The sequence below is a fragment of the Petaurus breviceps genome, unplaced genomic scaffold, assembly GCF_028583685.1.
Source record: "Petaurus breviceps papuanus isolate PSGF00001 unplaced genomic scaffold, PetGlider_PUasm1.0 112, whole genome shotgun sequence".
In the NCBI taxonomy this organism is placed as follows: domain Eukaryota; kingdom Metazoa; phylum Chordata; class Mammalia; order Diprotodontia; family Petauridae; genus Petaurus; species Petaurus breviceps.
In genome coordinates, this window is record NW_027185601.1 from 3,607,974 (window position 1) to 3,626,094 (window position 18,121).

Here is an 18,121-nt window from a genome sequence, read left to right on the forward strand (position 1 = left end):
TAGCAGTTATTTTGAGCAAATTATTCTATGGGCCTCAATTTCCTCATGAGTAAAATTGAGGACATTAGGCTAGATGAGCATCAAGAGATGGTACATGACTGGAGCTTAATAGAACATCAGGCAGTTTTTTATCTCTATAAGAAAATTGTCATACTTTTTTGACTAAAATGATGTAATTTTTTATTTACCAGGGGATTAAGACCCAGTTAACTTTTGTCCAACTTCAGTTGTACTAAGTACAAAGGTTTGCCCTTGAGTATGTCACAGGTTCTAAAGATCCCTAAGTAGCTGTACAAAAAGGTTTTTAGACAACATCACTGGAATAAATTTACTAATGGAATAACACGTTTGATAAACAAGTTCCTTTCATGTTTGATTTGAAAGTAACTTTTAGTTATGACTCAATGTCCTGATTCTAACCTAGAAGAAACTAAAAGATAAGCCCTTCTGAAACCAAAGCACTTAACTTTCTAAAGGAATGTGTGAATTATTAAGGATATAAAGATACCCTCTATTTGCTGTTGACTAAACTACAACATCATTTTTTTTGTTTTGGAGGAGGGGAGGCAAAGCAATTGGGGTTAATTGACTTGCCCAAGGTCACACAGCTAGCAAGTGTGTCAAGTGTCTGAGGTCAAATTTGAACTCAGGTCCTCATGACTCCAGGGCCAGTGCTCTATTGACTGCACCACCTAGCTGCACCTTCATCATTCTTAAGATTTTGATTCACTACACTCTGGCATAGACCTCAAAAAATTAGACTTTTATGGTGTTATTTCTCTAAGAGGAGAGAGCATTATGAATTCCCAGAGTATTAGGTGCCCTAGTTTAACTGTAAATACCCAAATGCCACTAAAACAAAAGTAATTTTTTTTCATTATATGCTGTTTTTTAATATTGTTATACCTTTGTACACAACAAGATTGATTATAATGCCATGACACTTTTGTATCTAAAGGTCACTGGAAATGCTTGTAAATGTAACAAAAGCTGAAAATTAACTAATTGAATACATAATACATACATACACAAAACATCTGATTGATTTTACATTTGCATCCTCTCTTCAATTTTGTTAATTATTGCATGTGGCTTATACATTTTATATCTCACAGTACCTAGTAGAGTACATACTCACAAAATATTTGTTCTAAAATTAGTTTTATCTGTTACGGAGTTTGTTTCCTCTTTTAATTTCACTTGGTAGATACTCTGATCTTGGATGGACAGAGCTGTTGGTCAAAATGTGAGGCACCTATCAAGTAATTAAGTCTTTTGCTTATTTTCCAAGGCAGATGTTGAAATCATAGTCAGAGCTACGCTGTGCACCCGGCACTGTGCTCAGTAAGGACCACATGTCCAAATGCTGAGTACATTGTAAAAAGAGCTACTGTTTGTGAATTGGTCGAATTAGGTGATCCTCCTCCAAGCTCCTTTCCAACACTGAGAATCTTTAGCTAAGTGACATATTTTACTGTAGCTTAGAAAGTAAGACTTTTTGATCCTTTCTTCAGTCCATTTTATGTATGTTATCTCATTTTATCTTCACAACAACACTGAGAGGTAAATATACTGTATTCTCATAGGTGAGAAGACGGAACCAAGAGGTTATGGGATTTGCTTAGGGTCACACCAGTTAGTATCTGAGGCAGTGTTTGAATGCATGTCTTCAGATTCCAGGTCCTCTGCTATAAACCCCTATACCTCTCTGCCTCTATATAAACAACTTCTGACCCAGAAACTATTAGTAATTTTCCTCCGTGCCTCAACTCTATTAGCATGACGTTCAAGGTCTTAACACTTTTTGCCCCAAACCTAATTTTACAGCCTTCTATCTCAGTATTTCTCATTAATTACTTTCTACTCTAACCAGAGAAGTCTACTTTAATGCCCATTCCATATACTTTACTCCCTCTCTGTTTTTACTGATACAGTTTTGCATATTGGGTATGTGTTGCTCAATATTTTCAGATTCTCTACATCTTATTCTTCCTTAGAGTCTTAGCTCAAATTATATCTTTTTCAGAAAGCCAATCTTGACCACCCTAGTCAGTTTCCTTTTTCAATAGATAGCTCTTAATAGCAAATCTCTGTACATTTCATTTGGCAGTTAGTTATGAAACCTTTTAACTTCTCTTCTGTTGTTTTGTGATGTCATCTTTTATTAACTTTTTGTGTATAAGTCTTGTCTGGTTCCCAACTAGATGATATGTTACTTCAGGACATGGATTGTATATTATGCCTTTGTATTCTCCCTAATATATGTTTCACATAGGATGCACTCAGATTTTATTGGTTTCCTTGAAATAGTTGATCGATAGTCCTAATTACCAATAGCATAGTATAGTGGAAAAACAGTAGGACCTGGAGTAGAAAGACTGTGATTGCTCAGCTCTGTTTTTAACCATTTGTGTGATATTGCATAAGTTACCTAATCACCTTTCAATGAAAGGATTTCTAAGGTCCTTTCCATCTCTAAATCTATGATTTTTCATTCATTTTGAAAGAGTAGCTCAAGTACCTGTTTTAAAGCTTTGGGTAAATCTTCATATAGCATGTAATATACATACCATGTAGTTTCTTCCCAAATTATGCAGCAAACTGGTAAAATATATCCACATTCCTTATTATTATAGGAATGATAAAATTTGTTTTCAAGGTTAATTCTTTAAATTAAATCTCCTTTTGAAGTGAAGTGCTTGTGAAATTTAAACACTTATAATAAATGCTTCTTTATAGATAGAAAAAAACCCCGAGAGTTTATCCATCCTTCAAAGTTGAATTACACAAGAAATTGACTTGGTTATGTGCAGTGAAGTATAAATTTATGTGTAATAATTTCCAAAGAAGGGAAGACCTTTTTCATAAACTGCACCTTTTAAAAATTATTTTTAATTAATTAATTTAATAATTAACAATAGTTTTTAATATTCTGTCCAACTCAAAGCAACCTTGTATTATATAATCAGATTATTTAATAATAAGATTATTATAGCTGTATCCTTTATGTGACCTTTTAAAAATCATAAGGATTATCTTATTACTTGTATCTGGCCTTGCTGTGCATTGTAAGGTAAATTTAGATAAGTAAATTTGTTGTACTTAGTGATATTACCAGTAGCTTTATAGCATTTTTTAAAATGTTATATTTGTTATGAACTTGAAAAACATTAACAAGCACAAACATTTCTATATGAAAAGTAAGAGAACTGTATAAAATTCAGTCTCCACTACATATAACTTAAGTGGATTTGGAGGGGAGGGAGCAGGGTTGAATTTCAAATTCAGCACTGCCCATTTGTCTACATCTCCATCTGAGTATATTATGTGTACATTGCTGGGGGGGCTGAGGTTCATCTTTTTTTTTTTTGTAGTATCACTGTCATTGCAAAGAGAAAGAGTAGCATAGCAGGTGGGTCTTAGAGTCAGAAAGACGTACTCTTTCCCAATTCTCTGTGCTAAAGAAAGTCTTCCCTTGTAATTCATAAGTATAGTAAGAAAAAAGTCACATTTTCACCTTATCAGAAAATGTACATTTTCCCCCTTCAGCTACCTTAATTATGAGAGATACTGAGTTCCTTCTTCCATAGTATATTACTTTTCTCTGCCCTTTTACTCTTTTAAAACAGAACAAAAGCACCCCCAGACCTTGAATTTTTTTAAAATTCCCTTTTGGACTCCTGAAAATAGTAGAATTTTGCAGGGACACATCTCTCCTCTTAGAATGTAAGCATTTGATCATTATTTGCCACCTTCTAATTGGTCATGTGAATTATCTTTCTAGATTTCTCTTCCCTGTGGTTGAGTTTCAAAAATTCTGTGCAGCTCTCTTTTTCATTAAGAATGGTTGAGAAAGAATTTTCAAATGCCGCCAGGTGGGAGATCTTCATCAGTGTCATCCTACATGTTTTCAAGAATGGTAGAAGAATGAGAATACTTCTATGTCCATGGAACTATAAATGGGTGACAATGGAGTTGGTCAAATTTGGACACAGTCCCCTCATATCTGATATAATGAAGCAGAAATGACATAAGAAAACAGACTAAACAGACTAAACTAAAACAGACTCAAAAGAGGTCCATGCTATAAATGACAATTTTGAGGACATTTAAAAAAAAGAATCTAATCTAAAGTTTTATGAATAAGTATTTGAAAAAATCATGACTTTTATTATATAGCTCTCTTAGCTCTTCTCTCCAGGCCTTTGAAAATAATTTACTTTCCTACATACTGACTCATATACCTACTTTGCCATCACTAAAAAAATCTTTATGCGTATAATCTCATTCCTCTACTGAGAGTATCATTGACAGAGGATAGCCTTTTGCAAATGACTAACTCAGAAAATTGATATCAAAGAAGGCATAAAACAAGCAGATACCAAACTTCTGGGCATTGTTTTGGAGGATGTCCTGAACAGTCTCCAAATTGAAGAGGGAATCCTGTAGATAGGTGGTGAGGTTCTCCAAATGTGCCTTTTTTGCAGATGACATGGCCCTTGAACACTATGAAGCTTCCTTAGTGAGATCCATGCTTTAAAAAGCTAAGACAAATTATGCATACAGGAAAAAAACAAGTGGATAAAGTATGTTTATTGTCTAGACTATGATAATGCTGTTATGTCAGTAACCGTAGGGCTAGTCCATTATTAAATATTTCTTGGACAAATGAGTTATGAACAGTGAACTGGATGCAGAACTGAATAGGAAGAGCAGAATAGTCTGGACTTTCTTAGCAAATTTTAGTGCTTTTGATGACCTCAATTTCCCTGAAATAAAGATCCATATTTTAAATTTTCACTATTCTTCCAGTGATGCTGTGTGGCTGCAAGTCATTGAATACCGTATTCCTTGAAGAATTAAAGTGGCACATCACTCAGAGAGAAATAGATGCATGGTAGACATTGAGGTTCCCTCTTATTACCACTGAAGGAGAATACAGGAGAAGAGGCATAAAAGATATTGTCAGAGATGCATGATTTAAAAAAAAAAAGACAGGCAATCATGGGACCAGTGTGAGGGATAGCTGATGGACATCTTTTATAGGAAGTCTTTCCCTTGCCTGACATTTCATAGGAAATTGTGGTGGGAGGACTTGGGGGGGGGGGTTGAATGCTATTCAAAGGTGGGCTCAGTTCCATGGAAGTAGAAGCCCATTTTGATGAGAACACAGGATCATTGAATCATAATGAAAATAGTTCTAGTAATCTCTTTTGATGACATGTAACAAAGGAGTAAAGAACAAGTCCAAGAGTCAAAAACAGGTTCAATAATTCTTCAATTTCCTCAATTCTAAAGTGTTAATTTGGAATATTTTGCTATCATATAATTATTAATCTTTTCCTTTCTGGTAAATCAGTATTTCCTGTTTTCTGTAACTTGCAGTACTTAACTGGTTGCAACAATTAGAGCCCAGGGTTAGCCTACTGTATTGCCTCTGATGGTATCAAGAGTCAGATCTGTAGCTCAAGAGTTGGAAAAGAACTTGCTTGCCATAGGGTCCCAAGAAGAGGATATTCAAGGTCACAAAGATAGTGAGCAGCTAATGAATAGTCTTTAGATCTTTGTAAAACCCCTTCAATCTCAGTGTTCTCATTAGTAAAATAAGGATAATATTTCTTTCTTCACAGGGGTATTGTACTTGGTAAACCTTAGTGTTACATTTATGCATCATAGTTTTTGATGTTATGATCACTTTGCTCATTGTTTATAATAAAACCCCAGAAGTACCTCTGTTGTCTGTTGTGGTTGCGTATTACTGTATAAGATAATTTTTTAATTCAATCACCCTGCTCTCAATAGGATCTCATGGTCTAATGAGGAAGATAACATGCAAATAAGATACATACATGCAGAATAAATTGGAGATAGCCAACAGAGAGAGGTTCTTGAGACAGGGTTGGTCATTGTACTGGTCAGAGTTTTAAGTCTTTCATTTATTTTTCTTCATAGTATTTGTCCTTGTAAAAATTGTTCTGATCCTGCTCACTCCACTTGGCATTATTTCATACCCAGGATTCCTTAAAATCATCTATTTGATCATTTCTTCAGACATAATAACACTTCTTTACATTCATGTGCTAATTAATTTGTTCAGCCACTGCTCAGTTGATGGGTGTGCCTGAGTAGATTTTAGTTTTTTTTTCTTTTGCAGATAAGGAGTTTTCAGTAATTTATGTTTTGAAGTTTGTCAAACAGTTGGGTTTTTGAGTTTATTTATTTCTGGTTTTTCCTTTTTTGATTAAGATACATTTTTACTTTTTAAACCAGTACTTAATAGTTATTTTTTGTTGTTGTTTGTTTTTTAAGCAATTGGGCTTAAGTAACTTGCTAAAGGTTACATGGCCAGTTATTTCTGGGTGTGGTGCTGAATACCTGAGCCCAGATTTGATCCCCAGGTTATCCTGACACTGGAGTCGGTGCTCTTACTCGCTGAGCCCCCTGGCCACCCGTAAGCATTTGGGGTTAAGTAACTTGCTCAAGGTTACACGGCCAGGTGTTTCTGGGTGGGTGCTAAGTGTCTGAGCCCAGGATTCGATCCCCAGGTCATCCCAGCGCTGGAGCCGGTGCTCTTACTCGCTGTGCTACCTGGCCGCCCCTAGTACTTAATAATTTTGATGATTATTGCTCAGACTAGCTTGAGCTTTCTTTCTCTGTCTCTGTCTCTTTCTATCTCTGTCTCTCTCTTTGTCCCTCTCTCTCTGTGTCTTGGAGGGTGGGGTTTGGAAGTATTCTTCCACCTGGAAAATGATTTTTTTCCATATTTTTTCTCTAAAATAATTAAGGAAGATTTTCCTAAGGGGATAAAGTATATTGATTGGCCTTGGCAAGGCTTTAAAGTTAGAGGTGGAGCTATGAAAAAAATCTGAAGCCAGTGTTTTCCTTATTTACATGACCACTTTTTAAGCACCTACTATGTATGTCTCAGGGACCTTGTCAGATATATAAGTATATAGGCTTATGTTTTAGATAATGTAATAAATATCTGCATTCCTTAATTATCCATTTGGAATGTTATTTGTATTTTGGGGGTAGAAAACTAGATATCTTACATGACATACTTTGTAACTGTAAAGCTCTGTATAAGTTTAATTCATTTTGTAACAAGTGGGATGGACCTTCTCATAAAGTATCCTTTAATATTTGATAGATTAATGATCTCACTATGGGGTGACAACCTGTATGTATATCAATATTTTATTCCCTGTAAATAAGTAGAACTAGAGGAAGTTTAGAGAAACAGCTCCTTTTAAAAAAAAAAAAAAGACTTAGACCTACATGTGATTTTTTTTTTAAGCAATTGGGGTTAAGTAACTTGCTCAAGGTTACACAGCCAGGTGTTTCTGGGTGGGTGCTAAGTGTCTGAGCCCAGATTCGATCCCCAGGTCATCCTGACACTGGGGCTGGTGCTCTTACTCGCTGTGCTACCTGGCTGCCCCACCTACATGTGATTCTTACGGTAAAGCAATCATAATAAAACTGTATAACCACAGAGTTGCAGGAATCACTTTTTTCCTAGTTAATACAAAACAATATACAACATCATCTTAGAATGTTAGAGTTGGAAGACCTTAGAGATTATTTTATCCAACCCCCCCCCCCCTCTTATTTGAAGGTAATGCATTGGAAGGGTAAAAGATGTGGGTTTAAATTTTGGTACTCACCTTGATACGCTAGATTTTGGTGAGTAAATCATTTAATGTCTCCAAGTCTTATGTTCCCCTTTGCTAAATGGGAATAATTTTTGTACTGCCTCAGTACTGCTCTTGTGAGCAAAATGCCTTACAAATTCTAAAACCCTACAAAAATGAGTTTTGTTGAAGATGAGCTGAAGTTCAAAGAAGTGGTTTGATAAATACCACCACATAGAACTTTGATCAGAAGTCAGACCTACAAACACATATAGATCTGTGATTGGTTTCTGTTCACAGTTATGTGGATTAGAAAGCTGTACTCCCACTGTACTTCTCTATTTGGGGCAGGTTCTAGATTCACTGTATATAACCCTGTCACTAAAAGCTTGTACATATCACAACCCTTACGTAAAGACAAGACCATAAATTACCAGCAACACTCATTTAACCATTAGAGCTAGTTAAGTATATTTAAGGGGCTATTTAAGGATCTCCTGGTTTAGACAAGAGTTGTAGTCAAAAGGTGAAAAGTTAACATTACAATGTAAATTTTAAATACAAAGACAAGAGCAAGACTTTAGCAGCAGTGTGATCTTCACTGATAAAGGAAGTTTATTCTCTGGTAACTTCTTACACCAATGACATCACAGGCCCAGATTAAAAAAACATTTGGTATATTTAAACAAGGAGAGAAAGATCTTAGTATTTGGGAAAGACAGTGGAGGAGGTGGATTTTGCCCCTGCCACCATTACAAATGTGTTTCACAGGTAAATGATTTGTCATTTTTTATAACAGAATTTTATGTAGTCTTCTGAAAGTTCTGGGTATTTTTCCTATTAAGAAAAAAAAATTTAGTTATAGACAGGTTGCCTCAAAAGTCTTAATGCATTTTTAAGCTACTAAGGCTTAAATATCATGTATTATCAGGACATCTTTATATATATTTATTAAATACTTGAACAAAGAGAACTTCAATAACAAAATGAAGATTGTGTTTATTCAGGTTATAACCTGATCTTATAACTGCATAAATTAAATTGGTCAAGTTCCCAAGCTTTCAGTTGTTATAGAAATCTTAAAACTCTTCTCTTCGTGGTTACAAATCTTTTTACTCATGTAGGACAAGGACTGAGTTAAACATTTCCACCTCAGTGGTACACCTGGTAGGTCCCCAGTAAGAAAAATACATACACACACACGTGAATGTGACTTCTTTCCCCATTGAGAGATTCTCATAGCTCTAAAACCAATTATTTAGGCTTAGTAGGGTTTTTTCATTAAAGCAACACAAGAATTCATTTGTCTCATCTCATGAAAAGTGATGTAAATTGATTTTTGAAGCGGAAAGAGAAATGCTCAGGTGAAATTGTAAATCTAAACATTACAGTTATTCATAACATAGAAGCACTAAAATAGAGCAAATAATTTTGAGATTTTTAAAAAAGGAGCAATACTTATAATCTTAGTTGCCCATGTGTATAACCTGCATTTATCAACATAAAACCGCCTTGACCTGGCCAAGTTGTTTTGTGATAGCTCTTGTTAATACAATATAAGTGAATTGTACCATGATGTTGCAAAACTTTGTTGTAACATTGTTTGGCCAATCTATAACCCCAAACACAAGTTGTGTAGTGTGCATAGGGAACTAACTGTCCCTGGTAATGTTTGGCCTAACAGGTACCCACTCTGATCCTATCACTCTATCCTTATCCAATGGTTCTGCTACCTTTCAGATTCTGGTCTTAAATTTGACCTTTTCCCGTATTTCAGCTTTATAATCTCTAGTAAAATAATTCTTCCCTGCTCCCTAATTTCCTACCCATACTCAGCAAACACTTAACCAATACTTCAAGAACCTGCAGTAACACTTAGTGGAATATGATACAGTAATTTAAGAATATGCTGTGGTTAAAAGAAATGTTTATGATTGAAGTGTGAGATCATAGTGGAAAACATTGGAGCCAAGATGAAGAAAACTAGAAGGGACTACTGCGCTAATAGTATCTTGTGTTGTAACCAGATAGAAAATAACTTATGAAACTGATGCCTAATCAAAATGTAGTCATGCTGAAGGGCTTCACTTCTGAGGAACTTTCCTGGAAAGGCCATTTGATTAAAAATAGAGATTCTTATGTTTTTTTTAACTTGTCTTACTAGCCATGCTCTTTCAGAATAGCAAGGTGAAATGTTACTTTGATCTTATTATTTATAATGTTATAACTGTTAAGGGAAAAAATGCTTTGATGACTTGGAGATGATAGAAAATTTTGGGGTAAAATATCTATCTCATTTTCTTAGAAAGCCTGATCAGTTGTGTCTGTAAAGGGCACCTCTCTATGCCTGAATTTTCTTATTTTTAAAATGAAGGTACTTGTAGAGCTTCCCCTGCAAGCTTATTAGGATGAAATGAGATCTTATATGCAAAGTGCTTTTTAGACTTTAAAACACTATGTGACTATCAGGTATTTCTTCTTTACCAAAATGCAATTTCACTATTGCTATTCCAAGAACAGCCTGTGAGGTTGATACTGCAGTTAATGGTACATTAGTTGCCTTCAGTAAGTTAAAGTCCATGATGACAATTTTTTATTTTGTGCTTCAGTGTGTTTCATTATAAATGTTCCAATTAGAAATACAAGAAGCAATATACTTTATTTTCCTCACTTTCCTGTTTGCAACATTCCTTCAAGTCTATGGGAAGTGTAAAAAATTTTTTTCCTTATAATCCAGTGGTTAGAATATCAAATGATAGACTGTCCATTCTTATTGTTTACTGTTCTGTGCCCATGATTGAAATCTTGGATTATTATCTAGGCATTTCAGTTCTGTTTCTCTTGGTTATCTGCCTTTTAGCAATGTTAGATGATGGAAATTTCTAAAAACTAAAGTCAAAATAGAGTTGTATGGTGGAAAGTATATCTGGTCTGAGATTCGAGAGAAATAATTTTAGAACTAGTTCTGTCATTAGCTTAGATTCAGTAAATTACTTCTACTCTGGCCTGCAGCTTTAAGGATTTGGATTCTTCTGGTTTCCAACTCCCTTAATCTCCAAATCTCTGTTCTAGATCCTTTAAAAATCTGTGATTCTGATTTGTGAACTTAGTTGCTAGCTGTTTACAATTGTAGTACAGGAAGTCCTCAGTTTGTGTTCCAAACATTTAATAAGCCAGCTGTTTGGAAATTAGATATGTTTTCACATAGTAACTGTGTTAAAAATGGTGATGAGATTACCAGGCTAACCTACCAGAAAGTATTTTCAGCTCTCCATGCAACAGCTGAAAATATTGGTTTTTAAATGAAATATATAAGGAAATAATATTGTATAAAGGAAAAGAAAGAGCTGTGGTAAATTTGGAAGAAATTAGATAAATTCAGTATTTGATCTTAAATGACAGTGTTTAAGAAGAAGGAGGCTTTCTTTTATAGGACAATGAGGAAATGAAGAAAAAGTTCTGAAAGGAATTTGTGAGCATTTTCAGATACTTATAAGGTTGACACTAATATTTGTAAATTTTTATAAATTTATAAATGTCTGGTACTTATAAATTTCTGATTTTGCCCTTCTATGATCCAGAAATGTTTTTTAGTTGTTTGCTGACTTGCAAATATAGTGTAGTATAAAGGAGAAGTAAATTTTTCCTGAGTGTTGAAAGACAGAAGAAAGAATGAAAGTTGTCCTAAGTATGGATTCTATAAGATAACATGAACTGGAGTTGAGCTGTGAATATACCTGTGAGCTATAAGCATAAATGGAACTAGGTGGTTGGAAGTGGTGGTGATGATAGGAACTTTACAAGCATAAGATTATAAGACTTAGAGCTAGAAGGACATTTCAGTGTCATGTAATCCATTCTCATCATTTCACAACTAAGGAAATTAAGGCTAATGAGATTCTCTTGTTGGGGGGCAGGTAGGTGGCACAGTGAGTAAAGCACGGCCCTGGAGTTGGAAGGACCCAAGTTCGGTTCCAGCCTCAGACATTTAACACCCACACAAAAAAACTAACCTTGGGCAAGTTACTTAACCCCAATTGCCCTCCAAAAAGGCAAAAAAAAAAAAAGAGAGAGAGAGAGAGATTCTCTTGTTGGAAGGATCCTAGGATCATAAATGTAGAGATGGGGAAAAAAATCACACAGGTCCTCTAGGCTAGTATCCTTATTTTACTTATGGAAAAACTGGCCCAGAAGTGCCTTGCCTAGGTTCACCCAGTAAGTGCCAGAACTCAAAGAGTTCATCTCTTGGAATCAGGTCCTCTTATTCTAAATCCTTCTTTCTTTCCACTGTTCCATACTGTAGGAATAGTTAGCCTTATAACATGATTTCACAGACCAGATTTCAGATAATCAAAACTTTTATGACCTTTCAGCAGTCTGGAGAAGAATTCAAGGGAAAAGATAGGTCTTTAGATTGTATGTATAAGAGGAATTAATTTTTTTGTTTCACCTTAGATAGCAGAACCAAAAGAAATAGAAGTTGCAAAAAAAATTTACAAAGAGTTACTTAATCATGTGATCATATATGTAGAGCTAGAAGGGACCATAGAGGTCATTGAGGCCGATGCTTATTTTACAAATGTAGAATAAATAGGTTAAATGATCTGCCTGAAATCACACAGGTAGCAGAGCCTGGGGTTCAAATCCAGATCTAAGTCCCATAGTCTTTCCACAGCAAATACTGCTAAATGGAAAATTCTTCTAATAGTTTGACCTTTCTAGGAGAAAAATGAACAGCCTTGGGAAATCATGTGTTTTCTGTCACTAGAGTCCAAGTAGAAGTTGAATGGTTACTTGGCAAGAATTTTGTAGATGGAAATTCTGTTTGGGTTTGTATTAGACTATTCATTTCCAAAGGTCTGTCCGACTTCAGATCATGTCATTTTAGGTCCTTTCATATAAAAGCAAAGTGTATTTTAAAATTGTATTAAACTTGAATTTATTACACAAATGTCTAAACCACAAAGCCCAAAAATACAATTTGAGAAATATAGATTCCAGTATTATTCCTAACTACATAGGTAGTTCATGGACCACTGCTTCTTAAAGACCTCGTTAGTATTAGTTCTCTAGTGGACTTTCTTTTTCCCCTCTTTATAAATGCCTTTATATTTAATATATGGCATATGTATCTGAGTATTTTACTTTAAGTTCTAGAATTTTAGTAGTTATAATCTCTAATGTCCCCACTTTGTCCCAAGGATAGTGAGAAATAAAAGTGAATTAATTTTTTTATTAATGTTTGAGGGCGCTTTCAGGAGGAATATATTCAAAATGGTTTCTTTTTCAATTTTAGTTTTGATTGACTTGTCTTTTAGCTTAATAGTTTGTGTTATCTTACTGTATGTGTATGCTATGACAGCATAAACCGTATAAAACAGTCTATATGCAGCATTCAAGAAGAGTGTTGCTGCCACAAAAATTGTGTCCTTCACAACCAACTGAAACATCAGTCAATGAAGGTCTTTAGTAATAGAAATGTGTATTTGCCCTGTGAAAGCAGAATATACAAGATGGTGAATCAATAAAAAGTGTTTGAAAGACATTTAGGTTTTGATGGCAGCAAAGGTATCATACTATATTTGATTTATTTCAAGGCACAAAATTGCTAGTTATGGTTTTGAAGCACTTGTCTTCAAATGGACATGTATGGGTCATAATAGAATTATGTACAATATATACACATGCATGCACAGATATACTGCTCTATAAGACTTAACATTTTTAATTTTATATATCAATCCCTTGATTGTTCCTCTTTTAAATGTTTGATGGTAGACTCCATGTTGTATTTTAATTAATCTTTCTTTTTCCCTTCAGGTTTGCTTGGAAGACAGCCTTATTCCACGCACATAAAGAACAACTCTTCTGCGCTGCTGTTCCTGAATTTGGAATGATACTGCGTATGTTCATCTGATGGAGGATTAGCTAGATCACAGATAAAACATTGCTCACTGGAAAACGTCACAGTATACAAAATGTCATCCAACAGGAGTCAGAATCCACATGGACTAAAGCAGATTGGTCTTGACCAGATTTGGGATGATCTCAGAGCTGGAATTCAACAAGTTTATACCAGACAAAGTATGGCAAAGTCCAGATATATGGAACTCTACACGTATCCTAATATCTTAAAACTTGAGTTTAAATTTATTGCCTAGGGTTTTTTATATTGTTAGAGAATTTTAAACGATTATTTAATTGCATTTACTCTTTGTAAGCACTGTGTTATGCACGTGTGTACACACACACACACACACACACACACTCATATATAAAGGTGAGTTTGTCTCTTCCCTCAAGAAGCTTACATTTGGTTGGGGGATATAGAAAGTTCATAAGTAAATACAGAATGTCATGTTGTAGGAAAAGGGGGCAGCAACAAGAGGACCACTAATTCCTGAGGGAATCAGGAAGGCCTACTTGAAGGAGTTATCATTTAAGCTGAACCCAAATTATATTAAGTGTCCCTCTTTACTCTTTTTTTGGGGGGGGTCTTTTTGGAAGGAGGGAGTCAGGGCAGTTGGGGTTAAGTGACTTGCCCAAGGTCACACAGCTATTAAGTGTTAAGTGTCTGAGATCCGATTTGAACTCAGGTCCTCCTGACTCCCAGGCCAGTGCTCTATTCATTGCACCACCCAGCTACCCCATCACTCTTTATCTTATACATTAATAATGCTCAATATTCCTAAGTAGCTCTAAAAATAATCATTTTGTTTAACCTTTTAAGATAAATTAACCTTTTGTAATTTGCAAAAAAGACTACCTCAAAATGAAGAATGAAATATCTTAAGATTATATCATGAGTAAAATTTTGCAGTATTAGGTATCTTTTAATGTGCAACTTTCCCGATTTTTTCTATTCTGCATTTTGACTACTGTGTGAAAAGCACTATGTGATGTAGATGCCATGGAAAATACAAAGGTGTGTGGAAGGAGATCTTAAAACTTTTTTTTTTAATTTATTTGTTTTCTTTTTTTTTAATCAAATGTTTTATTAAATTCTAGTTTACATCATTCATTTCCACAAGATTTTGAGTTACAAATTTTCTCCCCATCTTTTCTCCTACCCACCACCCCGAAATAGCAATCCCACTGGATATCCCCTCTTCCAATCTGCTCTCTCCCATATCTTCTCCCATACCCCCTCCAACTTTCCAGTAGGGCACAGTGGATCTCTATGCCCCAGTGCCTGTATATCTTATTTCCCAGTTACAAGTAAAATAATATTGATAATAGTGTGTGTGTGTGTGTGTGTATTTTTTTACATTTGATTTTCAAACATTTCCTTCCTCCCTTGCACCTACCCTTACTGGGAAGATAAGCAATTCAATATAGGTTGTACATGTGTAGCTATGCAAAACATTTCCATAGTAGATATATTGTAAAAGACTGACTATATTTCCCTCCCTTCTATCCCCACCTCCCACTTGTTCTATTCTCTACTTTGATCCTATCCTTTTTCAAAAGTGGGTGCTTCCAACTTCCCTCTCCCCGAACCTGCCCCTCTCTTCCATCATCCCCCCTCTTATCCCCTTCCCCCTTACTCTCCTGTAGGGTGAGATATCCTATTTAGTGTGTATGTCATTCCCTCCCCAGGCCAAATTCAATGAAAATAAGGTTGACTAACCCATTCCCTTTTGCCTATCCATTCTTCCCCTCCATTGTAACCATTTTCCCTTACCTCTTCTATATGAGATCGTTTGCCTTACCCCAATCTGTCTCTCCCCATCTACTCTCATTATATTCATCTCTCACCTCTTAATTTCACTTTTTAAGTATTATCCCTTCCCATTAAACTGGTCCTGTGCCCTCTATCTATGTATACCTGTAAACATATATACACACATTCACATATGTATTCATATGCCCAATATACCCCCCTATATAAACATGTGTGTATATGTATATATATGTATGTATACATATATACATACACACACATTTCTATTCCCTTCAGCTATTCTCATACCGAGAAAAGTTTCATAACTTACAATTATTGTTTTTCCATGTAGGGATGTAAATAGTTCAACTTTGATAAGTTCCTTATGATTTCTTTTCCCTGTTTATACCTTCTCAAGCTTTTCTTGCTTTTTGTATCTGAATGTCAAATTTTCTATTCAACTCTGGTTTTGGTTTTTGTTTTTTCTTTTTTTTTTAAGCAATCGGGGTTAAGTAACTTGCTCAAGGTTACACGGCCAGTTATTTCTGAGTGTGGTGCTGAGTATCTGAGCCCGGATTTGATCCAGGTCATCCCAACACTGGAGCCAGTGCTCTTACTCGCTGAGCCACCTGGCTGCCCCTAAGCAACTGGGGTTAAGTAACTTGCTCAAGGTTACACGGCCAGGTGTTTCTGGGTGGGTGCTAAGTGTCTGAGCCCGGGATTCGATCTCCAGGTCTTCTCAACACTGGAGCCGATGCTCTTACTCGCTATGCTACCTGGCCGCCCCCTCAACTCTGGTTTTTTCATCAAGAATGTTTGAAAGTCCTCTATTCCACTGAATGACCATTTTCCAAATGGCAGTGGATCTATCAGAGATCTTAAACTTTTAAGGCATTTATATTCTTAGGGTATTTTAAGTACTTAAAATGTGTTTTAATTACAAAAATTATTTGTTAGGTATCTTTTAAGATGCCATTCACCAAGAATCCCCATTGAATTTGTAAAAAGTTGAAAATGAGGTAAGTTAACTTTCTTCATATGTGATCTACTACTATTTTATAAGAGGTTTTATCAAAAGTTGTTAGGTAAGGATAGTGGAGTTCTGCTAAACTTAAATCTAGTGTATACATAGATGAATAATTGCCAACACTGCTTTTGTAATATATGTGGGTTACCATTTGTCTCTGATTTTGAAAAAAAAATTAGTTTAACTAACATTTATTGTATGTCTGTGCTCATACACATACACACACAAGCACATGCATACGTGTAAGAAATTACATGGTTTAGTGGTTATCAAGAACTGGCCTAAGGGCCTTGAAGACCTTAGTTCAAGTTGCATCTTTGTTACATGCTGGCTGTGTGACCCTGTTCAAGTCACTTCACTTCTTGGTTTTATAATAACTCTCTAAAGCTGTTGCAAAAAAGATGCAGACCTTTATTGGTAGAGGAAATTGCCTCCTCTTTTTATTCGTGAAATCATTGGGCCCTGTCTCTGTCCACAAATTTGCAACACAGTACTCTTAAGAGAAGAGATTTTTTTTAAAATGATAGAATAAGGGGGCAGCTAAGTGGTACAGTGAGTAAAGCGCCAGCCCTGGAGTCAGGAGAACCTGAGTTCGGATCCGGCCTCAGACACTTAACACCCACACACAAAAAACTAGCTGTGTAGCCTTGGGCAAGTTACTTAACCCCAATTGCCCTCCAAAAGGCAAAAAAAATAGAGAAAGAATAATGTATTACCTAAAAGATTAGGATTCTCTGGCGTAGCATGTGAAAAATACAGATGACTATGGTCGTTTTCATGTTGATACATGAAATGCCTCCTGAGTGACCTGTACAAAAATCTAGAATATAGAGTATATTGCCATTAGATTGGTCCTTTAAGTCTGGATCACTGTTGAAGGTACTTTTGAGAAAACAGTGACCTTTCATGGTGGGACTTTGTCATATATAGTGGTCAGTTCAGTCTAGTATTCTTCTACAGATAGTTATCTTAAGTTGGACTGATAATAGTATTAACTTAATTTTTTTTTTCTCTTAAGGATTTTTCTGGCTGTGTCATGACAACATGTTGATAGGAAGATCAGAAGACTTCTAAAAATATGTTGAAAAAAGTAATGAAAATACTTGTTACTAATCATAGAATTGTGATTATAATGTATTGACACTTTAAAAATTTAACCTAGGGGCGGCTAGGTGGTGTGGTAAATAAAGAGAGCACTGGCCCTGGAGTCGGGAGGACCTGAGTTCAAATGCGTCCTCAGACACTTAACACAAAAACTAGCCATGTGTCCTTGGGCAAGTCACTTGACCCCAATTGCCCTCCAAAAAGAAATTTTAACCTAGAATGCATATATCTAAGTGAATATTTTCCACTTCAAAGAATCAAAATTTTCAGTCATAAGGGACTTTAGAGATTGCTTTTACAGAGGAGGAAACTTAAGCAGTTAACTTAAAGTGCCAGAGATCTCAGAGCTAAGTTTAATGGTAACACCCAGTTCTCTTGATATGAAAGTATGCTCTTTCTGCTTTACTATTCACCTTGGGAGTCTTACAGATTTAGCCCAATAATACTACAATCAGTCTCATTATTTTTGGAATTAGTCTTTAGAAATTGCTTTCAGAGACTAAATTAAGGTATTTTAAATATATTGATGGTAACATCTTCACTTACTTTGAGGTTGTATTTCAGTTTTGGCGATTGCCACAAATTGGTTTATGTTATCACACCTTTTTTTTTTTTTTTTGCTTCAAAAAAACGTTGCATAAGAAACATTACTTGAACTAGATTGTCATTAGTCATCATAAAGAAACCAATTTTTTA

At 35.3% G+C, this 18,121-nt stretch overlaps 1 protein-coding gene across 3 annotated transcripts in view; it reads left to right on the forward strand.

Annotated features, from left to right (window-relative positions):
• Positions 1-18,121, forward strand: part of LOC138157152 (cullin-1) — a 116,656-nt gene that overhangs the window by 30,999 nt on the left and 67,536 nt on the right. For all 3 annotated transcript variants that reach the window (XM_069082663.1, XM_069082657.1, XM_069082670.1), the window contains exon 2: positions 13,452-13,749. In XM_069082663.1, coding sequence (XP_068938764.1) covers positions 13,610-13,749 — 140 coding nt within the window. In that variant the 5' untranslated portion in view covers positions 13,452-13,609. The remainder of the gene's footprint in view (positions 1-13,451; positions 13,750-18,121) is intronic.